Here is a 25,524-nt window from a genome sequence, read left to right on the forward strand (position 1 = left end):
AACCTCTAGGTGGTACCAGAACACAAATGTTTGATAACTGACAGTTTCTAGAAATGATTTTCTTGATGACTGAGCAAAATGTTGCTGTGTTTGACTACAGCATTAATGTGCTATTTTCTACACTGGTTATAAATGGGTGGTGGAGAGGAACCTGATCCCTGCCCTTACAAACATGGTGCTGATGGTTGGATGGATGGCTTAGCCGCTCACCTGTGTGCATGTGCAAGAATATGCATATTAGGGCTGTGCATTCAAAGGGAACAATAATCAGTTCTGATGTGATGCAAGCCATATCAGGGCATTTTTTCACTGGAAATAATTCTGGTGGAAAATGTCCCTGATATTGAAAATAGACTTGATGCAGTGCTTCTAGGGGAGCAGGGGGAGGCTTATCTTTACTGAAGATCTGGCATCCCCCAAAGCGAGCAGCTGCCCAAAACTGGGCAGTTGTAGCAATTCAAATTGCTGCCTTTCCCTCTCTTTTCAGGGCCTAGAATGCATCAAGGCAGGAAACTATATCACTCTGATGCTTCCTGCCCTTGTGCATTCTATGATGAGAAGATGGAGGGGGAAGTGGTGAATTGATTGGGCAGCTGCTTGCTTCAGGGAATGCTGGATCTTCAGTATAGAGGTACGTCCCCTCACACTGCCACCGATGCATCAAGCCAATACCAATATATCAACTTGATGTGATCCAGGGCTCCCCAAGGACCGAATGCATGATTCAGTCATTACTGGGATTGGGTTGATACTAATAATACCCAATAATGATGATGTGCACAGTCTTAGTGCATATGCTCTAGTGGATTCTAGAGGTCTAAAGGAGACCTCTCCTTTATTCTGATTTTTATTAGTTGTCACAGTTTTTATCTATCTATCTGGCATATTTGTATACTACCCAAAACATATGTCTGGTTACAGCTAACCACACCCCTGGATACTCGCATATTCAGCATTGGTCTGCAGAGGCAAGCACTGAATGTGGAGAGGTTTCTCTCTGTGGTTGAGAAAGCAAGGATCTCAATCAAAGGGGAGAACCCTCCTCAAGTTCAGCATTTACCTCTGCAGAAAAACACGGGACATGGGGCTGCTCAGGAAGGGGGTGTGGTGTGTGAGTGCAATCCCTGCTGTGCCCCTCATGTGCTTGTTGTCCCCAGAAAGCATGATGTCTGAATAGAATATCCTCTGCTAACTGGGCAAAGAGGCACCTTGTACTGTGGTGATTCTCTTTATTTAGCAGGGGGAGAGTAACTGGCCCTATCCACCCCCAGCACAGTTCCTCCAGTGATTGTTGCTGGTGTGTGTTCTCTGTTTCTTTTTAGAATGTGAGCCCTTTGGGGACAGGGAGCCATCTTATTTATTCATTATTTCTCTGTGTAAACCGCCCTGAGCCATTTTTGGAAGGGCGGTATAGAAATCAAAATTATTATTATTATTATTGATGATGATGATGATGATGCTAGGAGGGGGGGTGGGGTTCTGGTAGACAGGAGCAAGGGCAGGTCCTGAAGGCCTGGCTGAAGCACCAAGTTCTGTTTTATAGTTGAGGACTTTCAGCATTAGTTGGCTGACAACTCGATTATATCATTGTTTGAGCCTGATTCCTTTTGTCGGCAATAGAACAAACCACAGCTCCTTAGTTGGGGTGTAAAGCAGAACCATGATTTATTATAAAGTGAAAGTGGAAGCTTTAAATATTTTTCTCTTCTGCATGAGAGAAGGAGGGAGGGGAAGCATGCAAGTCCACAGCCCTTGGAGGCTCATTATTGTATCACTAAAGCAGGAATTCGTAATGTTTTTGCACCTATGGACCTCCCTTCAGATCCTTGAGTATTACCATGGAGGTTCACCCCTTTATAACTTTATAAATAGTAATTTTATTTTAAAAAGTTAAAAGGATATACTGTATTTGATTATAAATGATCTTTTTGGGGAGCTACATTTAATTATATGTTTAATTTTCCATGGACCACCTGGAGCTATCCAGTGGACCCCAGGTTAAGAATCCCTAAACTAAACCATGGTTTTAGCATTACTTCTGAGCAGGGCCACCGATATGTGTGGACAGACACATGACTACTATGGGTGAGTTCATATGTCATGCAATTTCAGATGTTGTATTAATGACAAGCTCTGCACAACAACCCTCAGCCTTGGGAGATTGTGTGCTCTCCCCAATCGTGTGAGCATCTACTTCCTTTCTGGGTTAGGATAAGCTGAGATTGGCCATGACATCTGAATCTCAGCTTCTTCTAACTTATATGCTTCAGAGAACCTGAGATCTGAAACTCACTTCAACCCTCAGGATCAGATCTTGGGTTCTCTGAAGCAAGAAGTTTGGAAGAAGCCAAGATTGGTCATGAAGTATGAACCAACCAGTCTCAGCTTGTTTAATAATAGCACTTAGCAATAGCAATAGCACTTACATTTATATACCGCTTTATAGCCGGAGCTCTCTAAGCGGTTTACGATGATTTTAGCATATTGCCCCCAACATTCTGGGTACTCATTTTACCGACCTCGGAAGGATGGAAGGCTGAGTCAACCTTGAGCCCCTGGTCAGGATCGAACTTGTAACCTTCTGGTTACAGGGTGGCAGTTTTACCACTGCGCCACCAGGGGCTCCTAATAAACAAACAATCAAACTTTATTTGCTAGCTGCCCCATAACAAACTCTTCTCTGGGCATCTCACAACAACACAATTAAAACACATAACACCAAAAGAATTATAATAGAAAATACAAAACACAGTACAAAACATCTAAAAACTTTTTTAGAATCAATTTTAAAAAGAATGCGTGAACAGAAAGCTCGTCACCTGGTGTCTAAAAGAACAAAGAGATGATGCCAGACAATTACATAGATGGGGTGCCACCACCAAAAAAACTCTAGTAGCCACCCGCCTTACCTCATTTGGCAGGAGTACTCAGAGCAGGGCCTCCAAAGAAGGTCTTAAGGTCCGAGTTGGGACATTTGGGGTAAGCCAGTCTCTCAGTAACCTGGCCCCAAGCTGTTTAGGACTTTAAAGGTCAAAACCCACACTTTGAATTGGGCCTGGAAGTGGACTGGAAGCCTAGATTATATTAACATAGAATGGAAGTGATGCTTGTGCAGGGATGGGTGGGGATGCATGCTCTCCTGAGGCTGCAGGACGTTGCATGGAGTGCAGCTTTAACAGAGGCTCTGTGCAACATCTGAACCCACTCATTGGATGGGTATGAGTTGCATGCACAGAAAAGGCAGCTTTATTCTGGAAACTGGAGATAGGAATCTACCGCAACTTCTTAAACCCGTTCAAATGCATACCAGTCACCTTTCTGAATTAAGTTTCCATATGAGTCAAGATCAGTGACTATGTGTTTCCTTTTTATAAAATAAACAACAACTTGTAACCTTTTTGTAAAAAAATTTCAGGAACAGTTGTGGGAGTTGTTCTGTACACAGGCCGGGAACTGCGCAGTGTTATGAACACATCAAATCCACGGAGTAAGGTAAGGGAAGAGATTCTGTGTCTGTTAAATGGAGCCCGATCCAGGTTGGTTACTACATTTGTCACATTAACACTCTGATGTGTATATATTTTATGATGTCTTTATATTTTAATGTAAACCGCCCTGAGCCATTTTTGGAAGGGCAGTTTAGAAATGAAATGAAACGAATAAATAAAGCAAGCAAGCATGTGAGTGGTTCACCTAAAAATGGAACGTGTGAATTGGCTCCTTTTCATTGGGTAGCTTCATACATTATAGCCCCAACATACAAATTGTCAAAAGCAACAGCTTCATCTTCCATGTCTGGACGATGGTGTTTCTAAGCCTCTAGCAATGTGTGGTGCTCCTGTTACGTGTCCAGAGTATCCATGCAAGAGCCAGCAGCCACCAGGATTAGAGGCTTACATACATTACAGCCCCCATGTGGAGTGCTCTCACATGGGTCTTTAGTAGTTTCTGTTGGGGTACCATATGGAGTGACACCCTCCCCCCCCAACACACTGTGAATAAGGCAAGGGGGAGAGCATTTTCAGTTAACATTTTGCAGGCTGCCATAAAGCTCCTTCTCTCTGTAGACCATACCTGGGGATGGAGCCATAGTTCACTGGCAGGGTCTCTGCTTTGCCTGCAGAAGATCCCTGTCAATCCCTGGCATCTCTAGGTAGGTCTGGGGAAGACTCTTGCTTGAAACCTTGGAGAGCCTCTGCCAGTCAGTGTGGCCAATGCTGAGCTAGATGGACCAATGGATTACTAATTACACAGCTTTCTATGGTTCCTATACCATATTCACCTTTCCATGCTCCCTGTCCAGTACTTGTGTACTGACTTGGAAATGTGGCATAGGACAAAGCAGATTTATATTTATATTGATTAATTTTAATTAATTCAATTAATTAACATATTAAGCATGTTACTGTTGTGGGCTGAAAATGTGCTACCCATAAGAGATACCCACTCTGGTGTAGATGGATGGAGCTATGACAGTGGTTTGACTGGGTCCAGATGACACTTTCCTTCCCTCCACGTTTCTCATTGGTTTTCTTTAGGAAAATCTTGGCTACCTTGGATGCTGCCAATCTAGGAAAAAACTAGTACGATGATCTCTTGAGCCGCTCAAACAAACAAATAAATAAGATGGATCCAAAGGGCTCACAATCTAAAAAGAAACACAAGATAGACACCAGCAACAGTCAGTGGAGGTTACTCTCCCCCTGCTAAATAAAGAGAATCACCATGTTAAAAGGTGCCTCTTTGCCCAGTTTGCAGGGGAGAACTGTGAAAAGTATTCCACCCCTGCTCTTGCTGAGAAGGAAATACATAGGGCAGGCTCACACATCATAGAGTAACTACTTGCAAGCTTAGTGACTGACTTGTCTGTGACAGAAAGTGGTTGAGCCCACATGGACGACAAACCCAGAGTGAGAGTTCTTGCTGCAGATAGCATCAGGCACAAAGCTAGTTGAATGGCGGCCTGGGTCCAGCCCTACCTGGCGGCCCCTCCAGCAGAGTCTACATTACACGGGGTCTATATTACACGCACAAAGCGGGCATGGCCTCGAGCGCCAGAGAGCCTGAGCGAGCTCTCCCCTGTCATTTCAGGCAGCACTTGCTGCCTGACAAGATATATTTCCTTTTCTCTCCCTCTCTGGCAGGGGCAGATTAATCTTTTTGCTGCCCATAGGCAGTCAAAAGATTTGCTGCCCAAGGGACAAGAGTAAGGGGCTTTGGGGGGGGTGCACAGAGGCCCAAAATCGCCCGCTCTGTGTCATTTGAGAATTAGCTGGGCTTGAGTGTGGAGCTCTTTCGTCGCCATTCTCCAGTGCCTGACCTCGCCTCCTGTAATGGTTTAGGAGGTGGGCGGAGCCTCCGCCGCCACACAGCAGCATTTTTAAAGGTTTAAATTTTTTTTAAAAAAGAATTAAGTTTCTCTCTATCCCAAGATGCTACTCCCCAAGATTTGCCACCGTAGGCAGTTGCCTATACTGCCTGTGAGGTAATCCCACCATTGCTCACTGGAGGGAGAGAACGTGAAATAAAAGGCTGTCAGTCAGCAAACACTGCCTGCAAAGGACAGGAGAGAGCTCGCTCAGGGCTCTCCGAGCCTGGGTGTGGGCAGGGGGAGTTTGCCCAGGGCTCTTCCAGAGCCCACGCCATGCCCCCCTGCGGGCTTCGGCACCCTTTCCATTGGTGGCCTGGGTTCTTTGAACCTGTTCATGCAGTGGTGGCTCCACCCCTGGATAGCATGCTTATCTCTGCTCTCTGAAAAATGGTGCCGATGTATGTAGTGAATAAGTTATCTGGAGCTGTTCACAACCTGAGGAGTGGTGGTGGTCTAATGGAGTAAAGGGTATGATCCCGTTTGTTTGAAGATGATGATGATAACTGCTACTCTTTATATACCACTTTTCAAGACCAGGATATGACTCTGCTGTATGATGGATACTTTAGGAAGGTGCTAAGTAGCATCACAGCAGCCTGTAGGTTTATTAGAGCAAGATGTTCAGCAACTGATGAATTACATTATAAGCCATCTTTTTTGTCTTTCCAGATTGGCCTTTTTGACTTGGAAGTGAATTGCCTCACCAAGATTCTCTTTGGGGCTTTAGTGGTGGTTTCCCTTGTCATGGTAGCTCTCCAACACTTTGCTGGACGCTGGTACCTCCAGATTATCAGATTTCTTCTTCTTTTCTCAAACATCATTCCTATTAGGTATGAGGGGTGTTTTTTCCCTTGTTAACGTAGCATCATATTTTTGTTAGAATATTTTGCAGTTGATGGTTTGTTTCTGCCACACATACTTGAACATGCCATAAATGGCAGGGGTAGTTACCCTGTTCTTCAGAAACCTTTCGTTGATTGCTGTTCCGCTTCAAGTTTCCTTGTGTGGATCCTGCTTTGCTCGGAGCTGAAACAGATGAGAAGAAGCTCCATGGGATACCGCTGTTGCTGACCTGTATCATTTCAGGCTGTGGGTGGGATTCTAGAGGTCTGAATCATCCCTCACATAAAACATTCCTGTATGTATGAAACTCCCCTTTAACTTTCTCCCAGACATGCTAATTTCAGGGGAACATTTTATGTGGGAGCATTTGGCTTACAAATGGACATAAATACAGAACAATAAATAAATTACCCCATGCTAATTTGGCAAAGAGGCACCTTTTAACGTGGTGATTCTCTTTATTTAGCAGGGGGAGAGTCTTAACTATCTTATGTTTCTTTTAGATTGTGAGCCCTTTGGGGACAGATCTTATTTAGGTATAGAAGGAGGTATAGAAATCAAATTAATAATAATAATAATAATAATAATAATAATAATAATAATAATAATGTGTGCTCTGAGGAAGGTGAGAGCTATGCCAGAGGTCCAACCATACTGGACAGGTCTCATCAGAGGAGCCAGACAAAGAGTGCCTCTCCCATCAACAATATGGTGAGACGTAACTTTAATAAATCTATACTGGATCGGTCGTCGCCCGGGTCAACAAGGACCGCGCCAGGTGCTGGAGTCCCTGGACATCTGGTGGCAAGTGGGCAACAGAACTCAGGATCTTCAGTTGAGCAACCAGGGCTGGAGACTGCAAGGTTACTGGAAGAAACGTCGCTTAAATTATGGGACAATCCAATAGATTATAATAAAAAAGCAGGCTGGATGAAAGAGGTCGAAAAATGTAACCAACAAATGCAAGATCTAATAATGACACCACAATTAATAAGTGAAAGAGCAAAGAAAATTAAAAATTGGACTGCGCCAGGCGACGATGAACTGCATGGCTTTTGGCTTAAACACCTAACAAGCCTTCATAAACAACTATCAAAACAGTTCAATCACATTTTGCAAGGAGGTGATATTGAACAACGGCTAACAACTGGGAAAACTCATCTCCTAATGAAAGACCCAGCAAAAGGTGCAGTTCCAAGTAATTATAGACCGATAACGTGCCTGCCAACCATGTTCAAATTATTAACTGGAATAATAGCAGATGAAGTGATGGAACACTTATTAACTAACAAACAGCTTCCAGTTGAACAGAAAGGAAATTGCCCAAACACCAGAGGCACAAAAGACCAGCTGCTGATTGACAAAATGATTTTAGAAAATGGCAAGACAAGAAAAACCAATCTAAGTGTTGCATGGATTGACTACAAAAAAGACTTCGATTCATTGCCTCACACTGGATACTAAAATGTTTAGAAACAACTGGTGTCAACAAAAACATTCAGATATTTATTAAAAAAGCAATAAGCATGTGGAGTACACAGTTAACAATCAATGGCGAGACACTTGGACAGGTTAGCATTAGAAGAGGCATTAGAAGAGGACTCACTATCCCCTCTGTTGTTTGTAATCGCCATGACCCCACTTCCACAAATACTAAGCAAAACAGGCCTCGGATACCAAACATCTAAAACATCAAGTCAAATCAACCATCTGCTGTACATGGATGATCTGAAGTTGTATGGAAAGTCCCAGTCAGAAATTGAATCACTGCTAAACACTGTCCATATATTCAGTAGTGATATAGCAATGGAGTTTGGACTAGACAAGTGTGCTGCATTAATAATCAACAGGAAAAATAACAAAAACAGAAGGAATAGAACTGCCCAATGGAAGCAAGATCAAGAACCTGGAAGAGAAAGAACATTACAAATACTTGGGCATTCTCCAGGCTGATAACATCGCACATGCTGAAGTTAAAAGAAAAATGGGAAGTGAATACATCAGGAGAGTTAGAAAAATCCTCAAGTCCAAACTCAATGGCGGGAACACCATAAAAGCCATAAACACCTGGGCTATACCTGTTATCAGATACACTGCAGGAATAATAGACTGGACCCAGGCAGAGCTAGAGACGCTAGATTGTAAGACCAGGAAAATCATGACCATCAATCATGCTCTGCACCCCCGCAGTGATGTCGATAGGCTATACCTCCCTCGCAGCTCAGGTGGAAGAGGAATGCTGCAAGTCCATCAAACAGTAGAGGAGGAGAATAGAGGTCTTGAAGAATAATATATCAAGGACAGTGAAGAAGATGCACTTCAAATGGTCAATAACGAGAAACTATTCAACACCAATGAAACAAAGTAGGCCTACAAGAAAGAACAAGTCAAGAACCGAGCAGAAAAATGGAAAAATAAGCCCCTGCATGGTCAATATTTGCACAATATAAGTAGAAAATCAGACATCACCAAGACCTGGCAATGGCTTAAGAATGGCAACTTGAAGAAAGAAACAGAGGGTTTAATACTGGCTGCACAAGAACAAGCACTAAGAACAAATGCAATAAGAGCAAAAGTGGAAAAATCAACAACAAACAGCAAGTGCCGCCTTTGTAAAGAAGCAGATGAAACAGTGGACCACCTAATCAGCTGTTGTAAAAAGATCGCACAGACTGACTACAAACAAAGGCATGACAAGGTAGCCGGGATGATACACTGGAACATCTGCAAAATATACGATCTACCTGTAGCCAAAAATTGGTGGGACCATAAAATTGAAAAAGTTGTAGAAAATGAAGATGTAAAAATATTATGGGACTTCCGACTACAAACAGACAAACGTCTGCCACACAATACACCAGATATAACTGCAGTCGAGAAGAAAGAAAAACAAGTGAAAATAATCGACATAGCAATACCAGGGGATAGCAGAAAAGAAGAAAAAGAAACAGAAAAAATCACCAAATACAAAGATCTACAAATTGAAATTGAAAGGCTGTGGCAGAAGAAGACCAAAATAATCCCAGTGGTAATTGGCGCCCTGGGTGCAGTCCCAAAAGACCGTGAAGAGCACCTCAACACCATAGGGGCCACAGAAATCACCACCAGCCAATTACAAAAAGCAACTTTACTGGGAACAGCCTATATTCTGCGACGATATCTATAACAGCAGCAACAACATTGACAATAAAATTCAGCCATCCCAGATCCTTTGGAAGGACTCGATGTCTGGATAAAACAAACCAGTCAATAACACCTGTCTGACTGTGTAAACAAGAAATAATAAATAATTAAATTGAATTTTAAATTAAATTTATTTGCTTAATAACTATCATTTCAAGCTTTATTTTATTTTTTATCTGTCTTATCTAGCTAACTGAGGTCAGCACCAAAAAAATAATCTCTGGGCTGGGGACATTAAGCATAAAATGCATAATGTAGGGCCACTGTGGCTTGGGGTGATGGGGGGCGTAGTGTAACATCATCTGGGGACCCAAGTGTGAGAGCCTCTGGCATAATGGAACAAAGCAGTCTTCAAAACCCATCTAAAAGTGAAGAGAGAAGGGGCAAAGTGGGCCTTCCATGGAAGGGAGTTTCAGAGTCTAGGTGCAACTGCAGTCAAGGTCCTGACTCACACCACCAGTCTAACCCACCAGTCTAACTTCAGAAGGTGTTGGGATGCACAGCCAGAGCTCCTCCCTGCTGCTTACAGGTGAAACTCGGAAAATTAGAATATCATGCAAAAGTCCATTAATTTCAGTAATGCAAATTAAAAGGTGAAACTGATATATGAGACAGATGCATTACATGCAAAGCGAGATAAGTCATGCCTTAATTTGTTATAATTGTGATGATCATGGCGTACAGCTCATGAAAACCCCAAATCCACAATCTCAGAAAATTAGAATATTACACGGAACCAAGAAGACAAGGATTGTAGAATAGAACAATATCAGACCTCTGAAAAGTATAAGCATGCATATGTATTCAGTACTTGGTTTGGGCCCCTTTTGCAGCAATTACTGCCTCAATGCGGCGTGGCATGGATGCTATCAGCCTGTGGCACTGATGAGGTGTTATGGAAGACCAGGATACTTCAATAGCGGCCTTCAGCTCTTCTGCATTGTTTGGTCTCATGTCTCTCATCCTTCTCTTGGCAATGCCCCATAGATTCTCTATGGGGTCAGGTCAGGCGAGTTTGCTGGCCAATCAAGCACAGTACACTATACTTTTCAGAGGTCCGATGGTGGCTGTCATGGAGCGTGCCTGCATTTCTGAATGTTCAGCTACATCACTGGGTGGAGGGTGGGTTTTTCTGCAGGTTGAGAAATTCAAATTCTATGTCCCTTTGATACTATGAGGATATTAGCTTTGTGTCTGGATTTCAGCCTATTACTTTCCCTCCTCTGCATGGAAGGAGACTACTTATGTGAGGTAGAAAAAACCTGTGACATTCTAGTGCCTGAATCAGACCTTGGAACACTGCAAGTCTTTGTTTGTTAGATTTGTATACTGCTTAACTGGTCGAAGTCCTTGAAGCTGCTTTATTTTTGCTTTATTTTTATTCTCTCTCTCTCTCTCTCTCTCTCTCTCTCTCTCTCTCTCTCTCTCTCTCTCTCTCTCTCACACACACACACACACACACACACACACACACACACACACACACACACACACACACACAGAGCAAGAGCTCTAAAACAATGAAAACAGCTGGTTAAGCTGATCCAGAGCCAACAGAGATTGGGATAAACAGGAACTGCAAGTTAAATGCCTGCCAGAAGAGGAGGGCTTTAGGCTGGTGCTTATTGATTATAAACCGCCCAGAACTATTGGATGGGGCAGTATAAAAAAATATAATGAATAAATATATACAAAGTAGTCGCCCGACAGATCTGTCGAGAGAGAGAGAACATTCCACAAATGGGAGCGGGGGACCACAAAGGAGAAGGCTTTCTCACTGGTAGGCACCTCTTGTGCCATTTCTGACAGCAGCACCCAGAAGAGAGCCTCTCAAGAGGACCACATGATACTGAATGTGTGACATGTTGCAAAAAATGTCCTATGCAGTTTGAATGTTGGAGTAAATATGCAATATTTGATTCAGTTAATTGTTTTACTTGCCTTTCTTTCATCCTCACAGTTTGCGTGTGAATCTTGATATGGGGAAAATAGTCTACAGCTGGATGATCCGGAGAGATTCTAAAATTCCTGGCACCGTGGTTCGATCTAGCACAATCCCAGAGCAGCTAGGAAGGATATCCTACTTACTTACAGATAAAACAGGTATCTCTGTAGGGGACAGAATCATGTGGTGGTTCCATTATTTTAAAAATAGAGAAAGATGGCTCAGAAATGGAGGTATATCAAAAGATCCTTTGACTCAATGGTGGGGCTTTGGATATAACATGAAACCATGGTCTCTGCTGACACCAGTGGCTTGAGCTTCAGGCAATCCATCGTTGAGAGTTGCTTGTCTGTTTTTGTTTCCCATCTCCCCAGGACTCCCCTTCATGAATTCATAATTAAGACTCTTATTTCCATGATACAGCAGCTTCTTGAGGAGGAGCAATGGTCTTAATTGTAGTTTGTTAGTGGTCTGTGAATTCAGACATTAACAGGAAACCAGAACTGGCACAAACAGTGGTATGCAAACCAAGTTCAAACTGTGCTTTCAGATTCTGTTTGTCCCCAACACATCATGGTTTGTCATTAGGCTCAGGTTCAGACACTAAAACAAACTATGGTTTAGTTTAACAAACTGTGGTTTCATGTTATGTCTGAAACCAGCCAAAGTTAAGTTTCAAGCAACTATCATAGGTCACTCCTGTGTGAGAAAAGTCTACAACGTTTGTGTCTTTATATTTTATTTTATTTTATTTTTATTTTTTTACATTTATATCCCGCTCTTCCTCCGAGGAGCCCAGAGCAGTGTACTACATACTTGAGTTTCTCCTCACAACAACCCTGTGATGTAGGTTAGGCTGAGAGAGAAGTGACTGGCCCAGAGTCACCCAGCTAGTATCATGGCTGAATGGGGATTTGAACTTGGGTCTCCCCGGTCCTAGTCCAGCACTCTAACCACTACACCACGCTGGCTCTCTTTTTAGCTTAAGGGACGTGATAGAGGTATATAAAATTATGCGTGGTGTGTATAAAGTAGATAGAAAGACGTTTTACTCTCTGTCTCGTAATATTAGAGCCCAGGGTCATCTATTGAAGCTAAATGCTGAGAGAGACATGATAGACAAAAGGAAAGACTTCTTAAACAACGTGCTATGAAATTTGCTGTTGCCAGATGTGTAGGCCACCAATATAGATGGTTTTAAAATGGGGATTAGACAAATTCATGCAGGATAGGGCTTTCAATAGTCAATAGGCATTGTAAAGGTGAGGGCATGCCCCTGAAAACCAGGTGCTAGGGAACACCAACGGGAGGGAGTGGTTACTTTCTTCTCCTCCTCTTGTGGGTTCCCCAGATTCACCTAGTTAGCCACTGTGTGAAGTAAGACACTGGATGTTGTTATGAATTCTCTAGTTTCTCTCCCTACCCACCTCCACCCCATCTAAGACTCAAATGAAGATGCTTCCCCCACTTATGGTGGAATAAGCCACAGCTTCATTCTTGGTTCTCCAAAATGATTTAGGTTGCAAGCCGACAGGACTCCCCCACCCCCACCCCCTGTTCTGATATACTACTAAACTGAATTGGTGGTCACTCTTTCTATTGGCAAATTAAACAGCATGATTTTTGTCTAAAGCATAAACCATCTGATTTCAATAGAACCTCATGGGCAAATCTGGAGCAGAAATTTGATACTTGGGTACTAAAAGTATTGCAGCTTCAACTTGTGACAGAACAAGACAGCAGCAGTTAGTGGAGTAGTCTCTGATCCTTCGTTCACAGAAGATTAGTATTTCATATGGCTGCAATCCCTTAGAAGTCTTAGTTGATTAATTTTACAGGGTTTAGTCTATTAGTTGATTAAATCTGCACTATTTCGCATAAATGAAAAAAACCCCAGTGTAGTTCTAAAGGAGGGAAATGTGTGTTTTGATTCTATGTTCCTTTCTTAAAAGAAATGGAAGGAACAGGTCTTGGTCTAAGTATCTGTAGACATGAAATGTGATTATATTATTTCAACAGTGTTTTGTGGGCTCTTTTTGACCCCGCCTAGTGCTGCACATGCATAGTACTTTCAGTTTCCCATGCAATGCAAAAGGGCTGGCAACCCCCCAATATCCATATTAGTATTAACTGCAATTTTAAACAAGATTACAAGGGAGTAGTGGATGATACACCAGAGGGCACTTGATCTCATTAAGGTTGAGCCTGACATAGAACATGGAGTTGCAGAACACTGAAAACTAGTTTGTATTACTTTTTAGCCTACTTTTCAATAGGCTTATGAGATCACCCGGCAGTGTGTGTGTGTGTGTGTGTGTGTGTGATCAACTTTGAAATGCCTGACTTTATATGAACCAAATTGGGTACAGTTGTAGGGACACATAGGGATACTTCAACAGTGTAGTTTATGATGTCATCCATCCCCATTCAAGATGGCAGACATGTGAACATTTGTGGCCCAAGTGAGCTAACTTATGAACTGCCTAATCGATTTGAATCAAATTTGCTGCAGGTGTAGGGATACATAGGGACACCTCAGTGGCACAGTTTGTAGTGGTATTACCCTGATTCAATATGGCAGACACATGAATGTTTGAGATGTAAGTGGGAACGAATTTGGACGAAATTGGATACAGTTGTAGAACCTCATAGGAATACCTCAGTGGAGTAGTTTGGATGACATCATCACACCCTGATTCAAAATGGCAGACATGTGAACATTTGAGGTGCAAGTGGGCTAACTTGTGAACTCCCTAACTGATTTGGACCAAATTTAGTCCAGTTGTAGGAATATTGAAAGGAAAGCAGGCAGATTAGCTCTTATTAGTACAACTTGTTTCCTTCTCACGTAAGGTAAGATCCACTCTAGTTCATTCTAAGGGTAAAAAAATTTTTTTTTTAAATGTAAACATTGTTAATCAATCCAGGGCATCTTTTTAGCTGATCATTTTTTTAAAAATGGTTAATTTAACTGATTAATCAACTAAGCATTACAGCTCTTGTATTTTCTTTGAATGCTCTCCTTACTTTCAATTACTTCATTGGCTAAATAAAGGTGTGGTTTAGATGCTATGTCCATATGCAATGATTTAGGCCATAATTTGTGATCCATATTACAATTTGCATTGATTAAAGACACATGGGCCTCAATGAGTGAGTTACTCATGGGGCATGTCAAAATTGTCACCATACTTCCTTGTAACTTAAACGAAATTTGGTATACACATAGTCCAAAATACTCTGATACAAGAATAATCATAACGGGCCATTTCTACACCTCTTCCTCAAAATGGGGGGAATTCAATTATGTCCGGCAACAATTAATAGAGACGAAAGCTGCAATTTGGTACACTTGTAGGCCAAGAGGCTATTAATAAACTAGTGTGTAATAATTGTGTGTTAAGACGTTTGCATAGGTTACACCAATTTAGTTAGTTAGTCTATAATATAGATGAATATATAATATAGATATATGATCATCTGAACCAGACCAGAGACCTTAATATATAGACTCAGTACACAGAGCTCTCTCACTTTTACTCTCTCTCCCTCTCCCCTCCCTCTTTCTCCTGGTTAAGATGATCATCTAAACTATGGATCATGAATGCCTCTGCCCTCCCTTCAAGGTTATGTGCTTTCCCCCCTTCTCCTTCACATCCCAGAGGAAGAGATCGAAAACTTCTTTTGCTGTTGAACTAGCCACAGTTCTGTATTATAACTGATCTCAAGAAACTGCAACTTGTTTTTAAAAAAAAGTCAGGATCAAACTATGGTTTGATATGATTAGTTCAAAGTGGAAGCTTTCGATTTCCTTTGGCATATGGAGGGGAGAAGGGATGGGGGAACCAATGTACCCAAAGGGAAGGCAGACTCATTCACAATAATCTGAACCATGGTTTTAGAGGTTCATCTGAACCTGGCCCCCTCTCACAATTTATGCCTAGGAATCAAAATAACCCAGCTACTTATGCAGAAGAAAAATTGGTACTGTTCCCTCTAACAGGGATTCCCAGATGTTGTTCACTACATCTCCCAGCATCCCCAGCTGCAATGGCCTTTGTCTGGGAATTATGGGAGTTGTAGTCAACATAATCTGGGAATCCCTGTTAGAGGGAACACTGGCTATGAGGTGTCCTTTTTCTTCTTCATCACTCAAGGAGTAGGGATAACAATAAAATGCCGCTTCAACTTGGCATTTGCACTTACATAAACCACCGCATAAAATTCTGTTCCTGTTCTAGGGACCCTAACACAGAATGAGATGGTTTTCAAGCGCCTTCATCTTGGAACAGTGGCTTATGGACTAGACTCTATGGATGAAGTTCAAAGCCATATATTCAGTATATACACTCAGGTGAGCAGAACATTGTTAATTCCACATGTTATTATGGAATTTATGGTTGGGATCCGAAGAACTGTGAAATAGTTCTTGGAGTCTAAGGAGCCTTGATACTTTGTGTTTCTCAAATATGCCATCATCCGGTGTGCATAGAAAATTGTTTAAAAAACTGGGGGAGTTTTCCAAGCAGTTGAGGAGGGGTGGACAGTCAGCATTTCCAAGAACTGAAAGTCAAGACTTTTTAGTTTAGAAAAAAACACAACTAGTGGAGACATGATAGAGATCTATCATGGAGGAAGAGCAGGATATAAATGTAACAACAACAACAACAACAACAGAATAGAAGAAAAATAAATAGGAAAAAATCACAAAATACAAAGATCTACAAATTGAAATTGAAAGGCTGTGGCAGAAGAAGACCAAAATAATTCCAGTGGTAATTGGCGCCCTAGGTGCAGTCCCAAAAGACCTTGAAGAGCACCTCAACACCATAGGGGCCACAGAAATCACCACCAGCCAATTACAAAAAGCAGCTTTACTGGGAACAGCCTATATTCTGTGACGATATCTATAACAACAGCAACAACATTGACAACAAAATCCAGCCATCCCAGGTCCTTGGGAAGGACTCGATTTCTTGATAAAACAAACCAGTCAATAACACCGGTCTGATTGTGTAAATAAATAATAATCTATAAAATCATGCATGATGTGGAGAAAGCTGATGTATTTATTAATAAATGATGTTGACTACAACTCCCATAAGTTGATAGGGAGAATTTTTTCTTCCTCTCTCATAACAGTAGAACCAGGAGTCATCTCATGAAGTTGATGGCCAGGAAATTTAGGACTGACAAAAAGTACTTTTTCACAAAATGCATAATTAACCTATAGAATTCTCTGCCACAAAATGTGGTGATAGCCAACAGCCTGGATGGCTTTAAGAAGGGTTTGGATAGATTTATGGAGGAGAGGTCTACCAAGGGTTACAGGCCACCTCCAGCATAAGAGGCGAGATGCTTCTAAATACCAGTTGCAGGGAAGCAACAGCAGGAGAGAGGGCATGCCCTCAGCTTTTGGCTGTAGGCTTCCTAGAGGCATCTGATGGGCCACTGTGTGAAACAGGATGCTGGACTAGATGGGCCTTGGACCTGATCCAGCAGGCGTGTTGTTATGTTCTTAAGACTTCCAGTGGGATAGGGCAAACTGCTTGCATGAGTCCAAATTGCTCTGGTTTTTGTATTATGTGCACATACCAAAGAGACAAATCCTCATTACCACTGTAATCAACAGTTTAGTCAAGAAGACCTTTATGATAAGGTTTTGAACAGTTATGACAATTTATCTTACATGCTTTTTTGCAATTTAATCTTAAAAATATCCAAGAGCAGGTCTTCCAAATGCTTCCCCCTCACACATACACTGAACACATGAGGAACCAGACCAGCTTAGCTTCAGCAAAATGACTGCCTTCAGACCAAGTAGATGAAACAATGGTCAAACTCTGTATAAGGCAGCAGCAAAAACCAACAAACAGAAAAGGAAGTGGACTTGCTTAGGCCTTTAGCAGTCTAAACTTGACAGATTCGCTTTTGTATAAGCCAGTGGTGGCCAGTGAAGCCTGCCACGGGGTGGCAGTGAGGATGGCAGGATATGCCACTAGTACCTGGCATCCTACGGACCCAGTGGTGCTCAACCCAGCATCCCACAGGGAGGTTGCCCCACCCCAACTGCTTCCATGCGGGCGCAGACACCATTTTAGGGGTCAGCACAGCAAGTTTGCCGTGTGGCAACTACTGTATCTAGCAATCTTTCATGTTTGGTTAATTAGAAGTTTGTCCCTGTGGGAATCCTGTAGAGGGTGGAGTCAGAAAAGAAAGGGAGGGAAAGAAGGAGAAAAATTGAGTTGTTTCTGAATAAAGCTGAGTCAAACAAACATAAGAAGATTACTTTGTGTTCACGAGGGAAGCAGCTATAAAACAGATCCCATAACCGGTGTCTCTGCATGCATTAGCCCAGTGGAGCAGTGGCAGTAGGGTGGCCTCATAGGAACATAGGAAGCTGCCATATACCAAGTCAGACCATTGGTCTATCTAGCTCAGTATTGCCTTCACAGACTGGCAGCGGCTTCTCCAAGGTTGCAGGCAGGAATCTCTCTCAGCCCTATCTTGGAGATGCCAGAGAGGGAACATGGAACCTTAAGCTCTTCCCAGAGCGGCTTCATCCCCTGAGGGGAATATCTTCCAGTGCTCACAGTTCTAGTCTCCCATTCATAATCAACCAGGGTGGACCCTGGTTAGCTAAGGGTTCAAGTCATGCTTGCTACCACAAGACCAGCTCTCCTCTTCCCTGCAGGAAGCTGGGTCAGGCGCTGCTGGTTCCCATAGCATGCCGGGTTTGCTTTTATTTAAAGTTATATCTCACCATCCCCATCACCACCACCCCTGCAGCAAGCTTTACTGGCCGCCACTGGCATAATCTTCATATCCCCTATTTTGCTCCAAGGAAGGTGGAGCAGAAAACTTTCACTTACTGGCAAAAGAAATCTTAACTGCTAGCTAGAGAAAAACTAGAGGGTTTTTTATGGCTGGGTTTAAGAGAGTACGAAGGAAAAAAATCACACCAGTTCCATGTTTGCACATTCTCAGAGTAATATGCAGCAGGAAGAGTCTGAGGAGGGGGATGTATGTATGCCTTTTACCTTGGGGGGAAATTATGACTTCCACTGTTACACATTATCCAGAAGCAAGGGAAGTAGATTCACATGTCATCCTTACATTCTCTATCGGTGCTTTCACAGCAATGAACTGTCTTCAGTCAAACTGTCCTATATCAAACCCCAATTTTAGTATTTTTATTTAAGAGCAGGAAAAGCCACACTTAACAGTGGTAAAAAGAGGTTCCCAGTGAGCATAAGTTTAAATATAATTAAAAGGTTAGATTCTTTAGTAATTGGAAGCATTTGCTGGCCATGATTCATTTAAACTGTAGTTCTGATTCATTGCTCTAATTATTGTTACCATGCTATGCCCTTTGACCTGGAAGTGAAACTTTTGTCCTCTTGACACAAGAGGTTAACAGAGCAGGAAACTAGATGACTATATGTTCCCCCTGTGACCAGCATAATTTAGTAATTGTAAAATTACCTGGAAGCCAGGTCTGATGTGGACTCTAAAAATAGTATTAAAAATTAAAACAACCAGCTTTCTACCTCCTTGTTGGCCCATCTGTTTTTCTTTTCAGTGATTGTGTGTTTATGAGAATAAAACCCTGTACAATTCAAATTATAAGTCCCTTGCTGAGTTGTGCTCATAAAAGACATACTGTAGCATTTTTATAAAGCTGAATTTAAATGCTAAACTGATAGTGGATCTGTAAGAGACAAACTCTTCCTGATGAATTGTGTTTCCTACAGCATATTTTTCATTTATCAGTTTTGAGTTCTCTGAGAAGTGAAAGGTGTCAGGGATTTGACACAGTATCACAGCTCATCCCGTTGCAAATGGTGGGTGTTAATGAAAGCAAGGTGTCTTCAGGGGTGGATTCAGCTTTTTGCCATCCATAGGCAGCCAAAGATTTGCCACCCCAGGGGCAAGGGTTCCCCTTTACAAGTAAAGGGCTTGGCAGGGGGAAGAAAAGTTCAGTTCCCCCCCCCCTTTTATATCTGCTTTGTGGATGACGGTGAGAGTTTGGCCCGCCTCCCCAAACCATGACAGGTGAGGTCAGGCACTGGAAGCAGAAGAAACAGTGAAAGCTCCTCACATGGGCTGCCTTCCTTCCTTCCAAATGACACAGACTGGGCATTTCCAGCCCATTTGGGGCCTCTGCACACAGGTGCGCATGCGCAGAGGCCTGAAATCGGCCCGATCTGTGTCATTTGGGAGGAAGGCGGGCCCGTGTGAGGAGCTCTTTGGGTGTCTCTGCCACCTCCAGTTCCCAACCTCACCTGTCATGGTTTGGGAGGTGGGCAGAGCTCTCACCACCATCCCTGCTGTGCCACTAACGTGCAGCAGCAGTTCTAAAAGTGGAAAAAAGGATTTAACTTTCCCTCCCCTCCCCCCCCTCAAGATTAGCCACCGTTGGCAACTGCTTCTATTGCCTATGCAGTAATCCACCCCTGGGTGTCTTCCTCTTAATTTAATGCATTTGGATGTTGTCTTCTTTGTTAACAGTCCCAAGAGCCACCTGCTTTAAAGGGTCCCACTCTGGCTACTAAAGTTCGGAAAACTCTGAGCAGCCGGGTCCACGAAGCGGTGAAAGCAATTGCCCTCTGCCACAATGTGACTCCTGTCTATGAATCGAATGGTGTGACAGATCAGGCTGAAGCAGAGAGACACTATGAAGATTCTTGCAGGGTGTACCAAGCTTCTAGTCCTGATGAGGTAAAGCATGCCTGAAAAAAAGTGGTCAGGTTTTCCTTTTACTGTTTTGTATATGCTGTATATATTATATATATTTTTTCAAGTGATACTCTGAAAGTTATTTATGTGCACAGCTGTTTAAGTTTAGGCAGCATCAGCATTGTTCACACCAGCATTGTTAGCATAATTTTATTCTCTGAAATTGTGTTAATTATTTTTATGCTGTTTTATATTTTGAATAAGCCAATATAATGGCGATGATATATGCACACTTCCATTCTTCAAACAAGTTTTAGACCTCTTTAATGCGTAAAAATAGAATAAAATATTTTAATAGAATAAAATATTTATAAAATATTGATCCTCCAAAATCAAGCAAACTCATTTCAATGTCCAAACACAATTATCAATGCTCTATTTCAAGCAGCTGAAAACACTGAAAAATCAAATACAGTAACTACAGCTGAAGTAACCAATCCAAGGACCGGGGGCGGAATAAGCTGTTCTCCAAAATTAACCCTTTATTAATAATGGTGTTTGGACATTGAAATGTGTTTGCTCTATTTTTACGCATTAAAGAGGTCTTTTAAAAACTTTTTAACAGTCTCCACTTGTCAGTGTGTTGTGTTTTAAATTGTGTCCACCGCCTAGAGATACACACATCAGGTGGTATATAAATATGATAAATAAATAATCAGTTTGTATGAATAACATTTATGCTAGAATCGTAGAATTCTAGAGTTGGGAGGGACCCTAGAGGTCTTCTAGTCTGACTACCTGCTTCTTGCAGGGCACTGCACCAGCATCTCTGATAAGTGTCTGTCCAGTATCTGCTTGAAAACCTCCAGTGAAGTAGACCCCGTCACTGCACGAGGCAACTTGTTCCACTGTTGTTCTTACAGTTAGGAAATGTTTCCTAATATCTAGCCTAAATCTGCTTTCTTGTCATTTCAACCCATGAGTTCTAGTCCTGCCCTCAGGAGCAACAGAGAACAAGTCCGCTTCTGCTTCTATGTAGCAGCCCTTCAGATATTTGAAGACAACTGTTGGATCCCCTCAGTCTTAAGGACATAAGGAAAAGCCCTAGTGGATCAGTGCAAAGGTCACACGGTGTCACATCCTGCGTCACACGTTGGCCAGCTATGTGCATCTGGGAAGCCCAGAAGTGGGGGAAAGAGGCAATGACCCTTCCTGTTGACGTTTCCTAGCACCTGATGTTCAGGGGCATGCCCTAACTGATCCTGATGGAAATATACAACTATCCAGCCTAGTAGCCACATCTCCATTAATTTGCCTAATTGCTTTTTAAACCTGTCTAGATTGGTGGCCATCACCACATCCGGAGACAGCAAATTCCATAGTTTTACTAATTATTATTATTATTAATATATTTAACAAATTTTTATACCGCCCAAAACATACGTCTCTGGGCAGTTTACAACCATTATTTATTTATTTGTTGTTGTTGATTGATTGATTGATTGATTGATTGATTGTTTACAACCATCAATTATTTAAGATGGATCCCTGTCCCCAAAGGGCTCACAATCTAAAAGGAACATAAGATAGACACCAGCAACAGTCACTGGAGGTACTGTGCTGGGGGTGGATAAGGCGAGTTACTCTCCTCCTGCTAAATACAGAGAATCACCATATTAAAAGTTGCCTCTTTGCCAGGTTAGCAGAGGTTACATGTTGTGTAAAGAAGTACTTTATTTTGCCTGCCCTGAATCTCCCAACATTTAGCTTCAACAGATGACCCCAGGTTCTAATATTGAGAGAAGGAGGAACACTTCAATTTATCCACTTGATTCACCCTGTGCATAATTTTATATATCTCTATCATGTCCCCCCTTACTCACCTGCTCTCTAAACGAAAAAGGTCCTAATGCTTTAATCTCTCCTCATGGCGGCGTCATTCCAGCCCCCTGATGATCTTGGTTGCCCTTCTCTGCACTTCTTCCAACTCTACAAATATCCTTTTTAACATTGCAGCAACCAGAACAGCACATGGTATTCCAGATCCAGTCAAACTGTAGACTGCACCTGGCATACTGTGTGGTGTTCTGGTTGCCGCACCTGGAATGACTCCCCTATGAGGAAAGACTACAATGTTTGGGCCTTTTTAGTTTAGAAAGAATCGTGGCTGGTGGTGATGACAGAGTCTTCTCGGTAGTGGCCCCTGTACTATAAAACTCTTTTGCCCTGAGGCTTGCTTGTCTCCAACACTGCAGACTTTCCAGCAGGTTGTAAAAGTCCTTTTCATTTGCCAGACATTTAGCCAATCACATTTCCTCCAGCTTGTATTATAATTTGGCTTTTACTGCTGCAGCCCCTATCATTTGATTTTGATTTTGATTGTTTTTCATGGTTTGGGTTTTCTTAAATTGTGAGCAGCTTTGATGGTCCCAATGTGGGTAGAAAAGCAGCATGTAAATTTATTTATGTATTTATTTATTTTACTTAAAATATTCCTATACCGCCCAAAACTTGCCTCTCTGGGCGGTTTACAATTCAAATCATTTAAAACATGAAACCAATTAACAATTAAAATCATTTAAAACATTTAAAACCCAGTATTAAATTTAAAAACCATAAATCTAATTAAAAGCCTGGGTGAATAAATGTGTCTTCAGTGCCTTTCTAAAAGTTGCCAGAGACAGGGAAGCTCTTATTTCAATAGGGAGCGGATTCCAAAGTCCAGGAGCAGCAACAGAGAAGGTTCGTTCCTGAATAGCCGCCAAACGTGTAGGCGGCAGCCACAGACAAACCTCTCCAGATGATCTTAACAGGCGGTGGGGCTAATGGCGAAGAAAATGTTATCGTAAAAACCCAGGGCCTCCCAGATGTATTTATACTTTAAGAGGGCTTCTGTTGCTTATTCCTCAAAGATACTTTAGAGAAATTGACAGAGCTGTGAGGAGGTTCTTCTGGGGTAATGGCAGGCCTCGGGTTGCTTTTAATAAACTCCAGTTGGCCGCAGACAAAGGGGGCTTCAACCTAGTGAACCTTAGATTGTACCATAACACGTTTTCAATTGCACAAGCTATCCATTGGCATGCCAACACAGATGGGGAAAGGCCAGAATGGGCTAGCAGAACTGAAACCCTTGGAGGGCTGGGAAGCACTGGGCTCCAGATATCTTAAACATCCCCACTACCAATCCCCTACTATACTCGCAGCCCGACATGCCTGGAAGGAACTGGCAAGGCAACTAAACTTTGATCCCTATGCCCACATGGATATGACACTGTGGGGTAACCCACATATATTGATAGGCAAACAACCAATTTTGTGGAAACATTGGATTGATAAAGGGATTTACTGGTTATCACAGCTGAAAAATGTAAATGATAGCTACAAACCCTTTGCACTCCTGCAAGAGGAGTTCCATCTACCACCGGCATGTGCCTGGCAATATATGCAACTGAGACATACCATATCGGCTCAATTTGGTCCAGACGCCTTGGCGACCCCGGCAACTCCAGCTATCTTTGGGCTTGCCATTAAGATGGCCTCTCTCCCAAAACTAACTAAGTACCTATATGCCAGTGTGCATAGAGACATAGACCCTGGGTTAGATTTACTTAGGGACAAATGGAACTTGGAACTTTCTGATAAACTGTCACCTGAGCAATGGCGAAATATTTTAGATAGTGTTCAATGCAGTACATTGGATCTTAAATTGCGCCTCATCCAGCAGAAGATTATTTTCAGGGCCTACTGGACTCCTCTATACCTTATGCGATTAAAAATGTCCTCAAATAGTAGCTGTTGGAGATGCAACAATCCACAGGCCAATTTAACACATATGTTCTAGGAATGTTCCATAGTGCAAGGCTTCTGGAGAGAGGTCACTATGCGAATTAACTTAGTGCTGGATTCATCTCTTGCACTGAAGGATCGACATGCAGTGTTGGGGTTTATTCCAACCAGCTGGGGACTAAAATACAGCTCTAAACAGTGGTTTGGCGGACGGAGCCTGCTGGTTGCCAAGAGGTTGATATTGAGGCTGTGGAAATCTCCCAATCCCCCTTGGTGCGAGGACTGGGTACAGGACCTGTTTAAGCTTGCGGCACATGAAAAATGGGCCCTCTTAAAAGTAAATAAATTGGATAAATGGTCTGAAATCCGGGAAAACTTTCTTAATCTTTTCTTAGAATAAGAATCTTTCTGACCTATCCACATCTTAGTGCAATGGCGATTCTCCCTTCTATTCTCCCTTTTTTCCTCTTCTGGTTTTTTTCCTTTCTTTCTTTCCCCCTCCTCTTCTTTCTTGGGGGAGGGTATGGGGGCTGGGTGGGAGGCAACTTAGGCATGTTGTTGCAAAATATAAATTGTTATAAAATGTTTTAAAACATTAAATTTAAAAAAAAAACCCAGGGCCTAAGCTGTTAATTTAATGTCAGCAAATAAATCTCTAGATCAGGAATTCCCAACCTTGGGTGCCCCCAGATGTTCCTGGACCACAACTCCCATCATCCCTTGCAACCGTTGCCAACAACATCTGGGCACCCACGGCTGGGAGCTCCTGATCTAGATGAGTCTTGTAATATTGTTTACAATATTAAACACACAATCAAATATTAGTTGCAGAATCAAGTTAAGTAAAATCTTAGCATCTTTCCCATTTAAAACCCTGGATACTGGTCTGCTTTATTTGGGGGGGGCAGCTGATGAATGGTACGCTAAACTTTTACTATTTGGAATATATTTCCTGGCATGGTCTGAGCCTCATCGCAGATGACTAGTAAATAAGAACAAAATCTCACCAAAGCCTTCTAATAAGCTATATGCTGTTAAGCAGCCAGTCCCTGTGGAGAATCCATGCATAGTCCCTTTAACAAGCACCCATACTCTATATTTTGAAATTCTATAGCAATAAAATATTATTAAGCTGAGAAAGCCAGTTTATGTCAAAATCAGAACAAAACTGTAGAGGGCTCCCCCTCTCACCCCGCCCCCTGCCAAACTTGTGAACAGTAAAGGTAATTTCTACCAGTTGGCACAGGATTCATTTCCTGAAACACAAAGCAGGATTTCCTAAATTTGTTTCCTGTGTGCATTCCTGGGCAGGGACTCCTGAAAGCATCTTTGCTGAGAGATCAGTTACAGCCTCAGGGGCTCTGTGATCCTGTCAGGTTGAGGCCATACAGTAACAGAGAGGGGAAATGTAATAGGCAGAATCTGATCAGAGATAACTGCCCGGGAGGATTCTTGGCAAACTGGCCTTTAACCCTGACAACAGTTCAGCGCTTTGCAGGATGTGAAAGGATGTACTGATCAAATCAGTTACGACTGGCAATGTTCCCCAGGACCTTGCAACTCTCGTGAGGCCCTGGAGTAGCCGCTAATAACAAACGGGGATCTATTTGTCTCTCTTTAGCTCTGAAGTGCTGTTAATCAGTTGCCATTTCATCAATAGTTTGGTGTTAATTAATTAGTTTGGAGGAGATCAACCCAGGGAATTGTTGAAACTGGC

General features: G+C 42.3%; 1 protein-coding gene across 4 annotated transcripts in view; it reads left to right on the plus strand.

The window, feature by feature from the left end:
• Positions 1-25,524, plus strand: part of ATP9A (ATPase phospholipid transporting 9A (putative)) — a 144,822-nt gene that overhangs the window by 58,128 nt on the left and 61,170 nt on the right. For all 4 annotated transcript variants that reach the window (XR_008306299.1, XM_053246763.1, XM_053246766.1 and 1 more), the window contains exons 10-14: positions 3,416-3,492; positions 6,041-6,201; positions 11,358-11,500; positions 15,584-15,696; positions 19,854-20,063. Coding sequence is in view for 3 of the 4 variants with exons in the window: in XM_053246763.1 (XP_053102738.1) it covers positions 3,416-3,492; positions 6,041-6,201; positions 11,358-11,500; positions 15,584-15,696; positions 19,854-20,063 (704 nt within the window). In the remaining variant the exon portion in view is untranslated. The remainder of the gene's footprint in view (positions 1-3,415; positions 3,493-6,040; positions 6,202-11,357; positions 11,501-15,583; positions 15,697-19,853; positions 20,064-25,524) is intronic.

Source organism: Hemicordylus capensis, chromosome 4, assembly GCF_027244095.1.
Source record: "Hemicordylus capensis ecotype Gifberg chromosome 4, rHemCap1.1.pri, whole genome shotgun sequence".
Lineage (NCBI taxonomy): Eukaryota > Metazoa > Chordata > Lepidosauria > Squamata > Cordylidae > Hemicordylus > Hemicordylus capensis.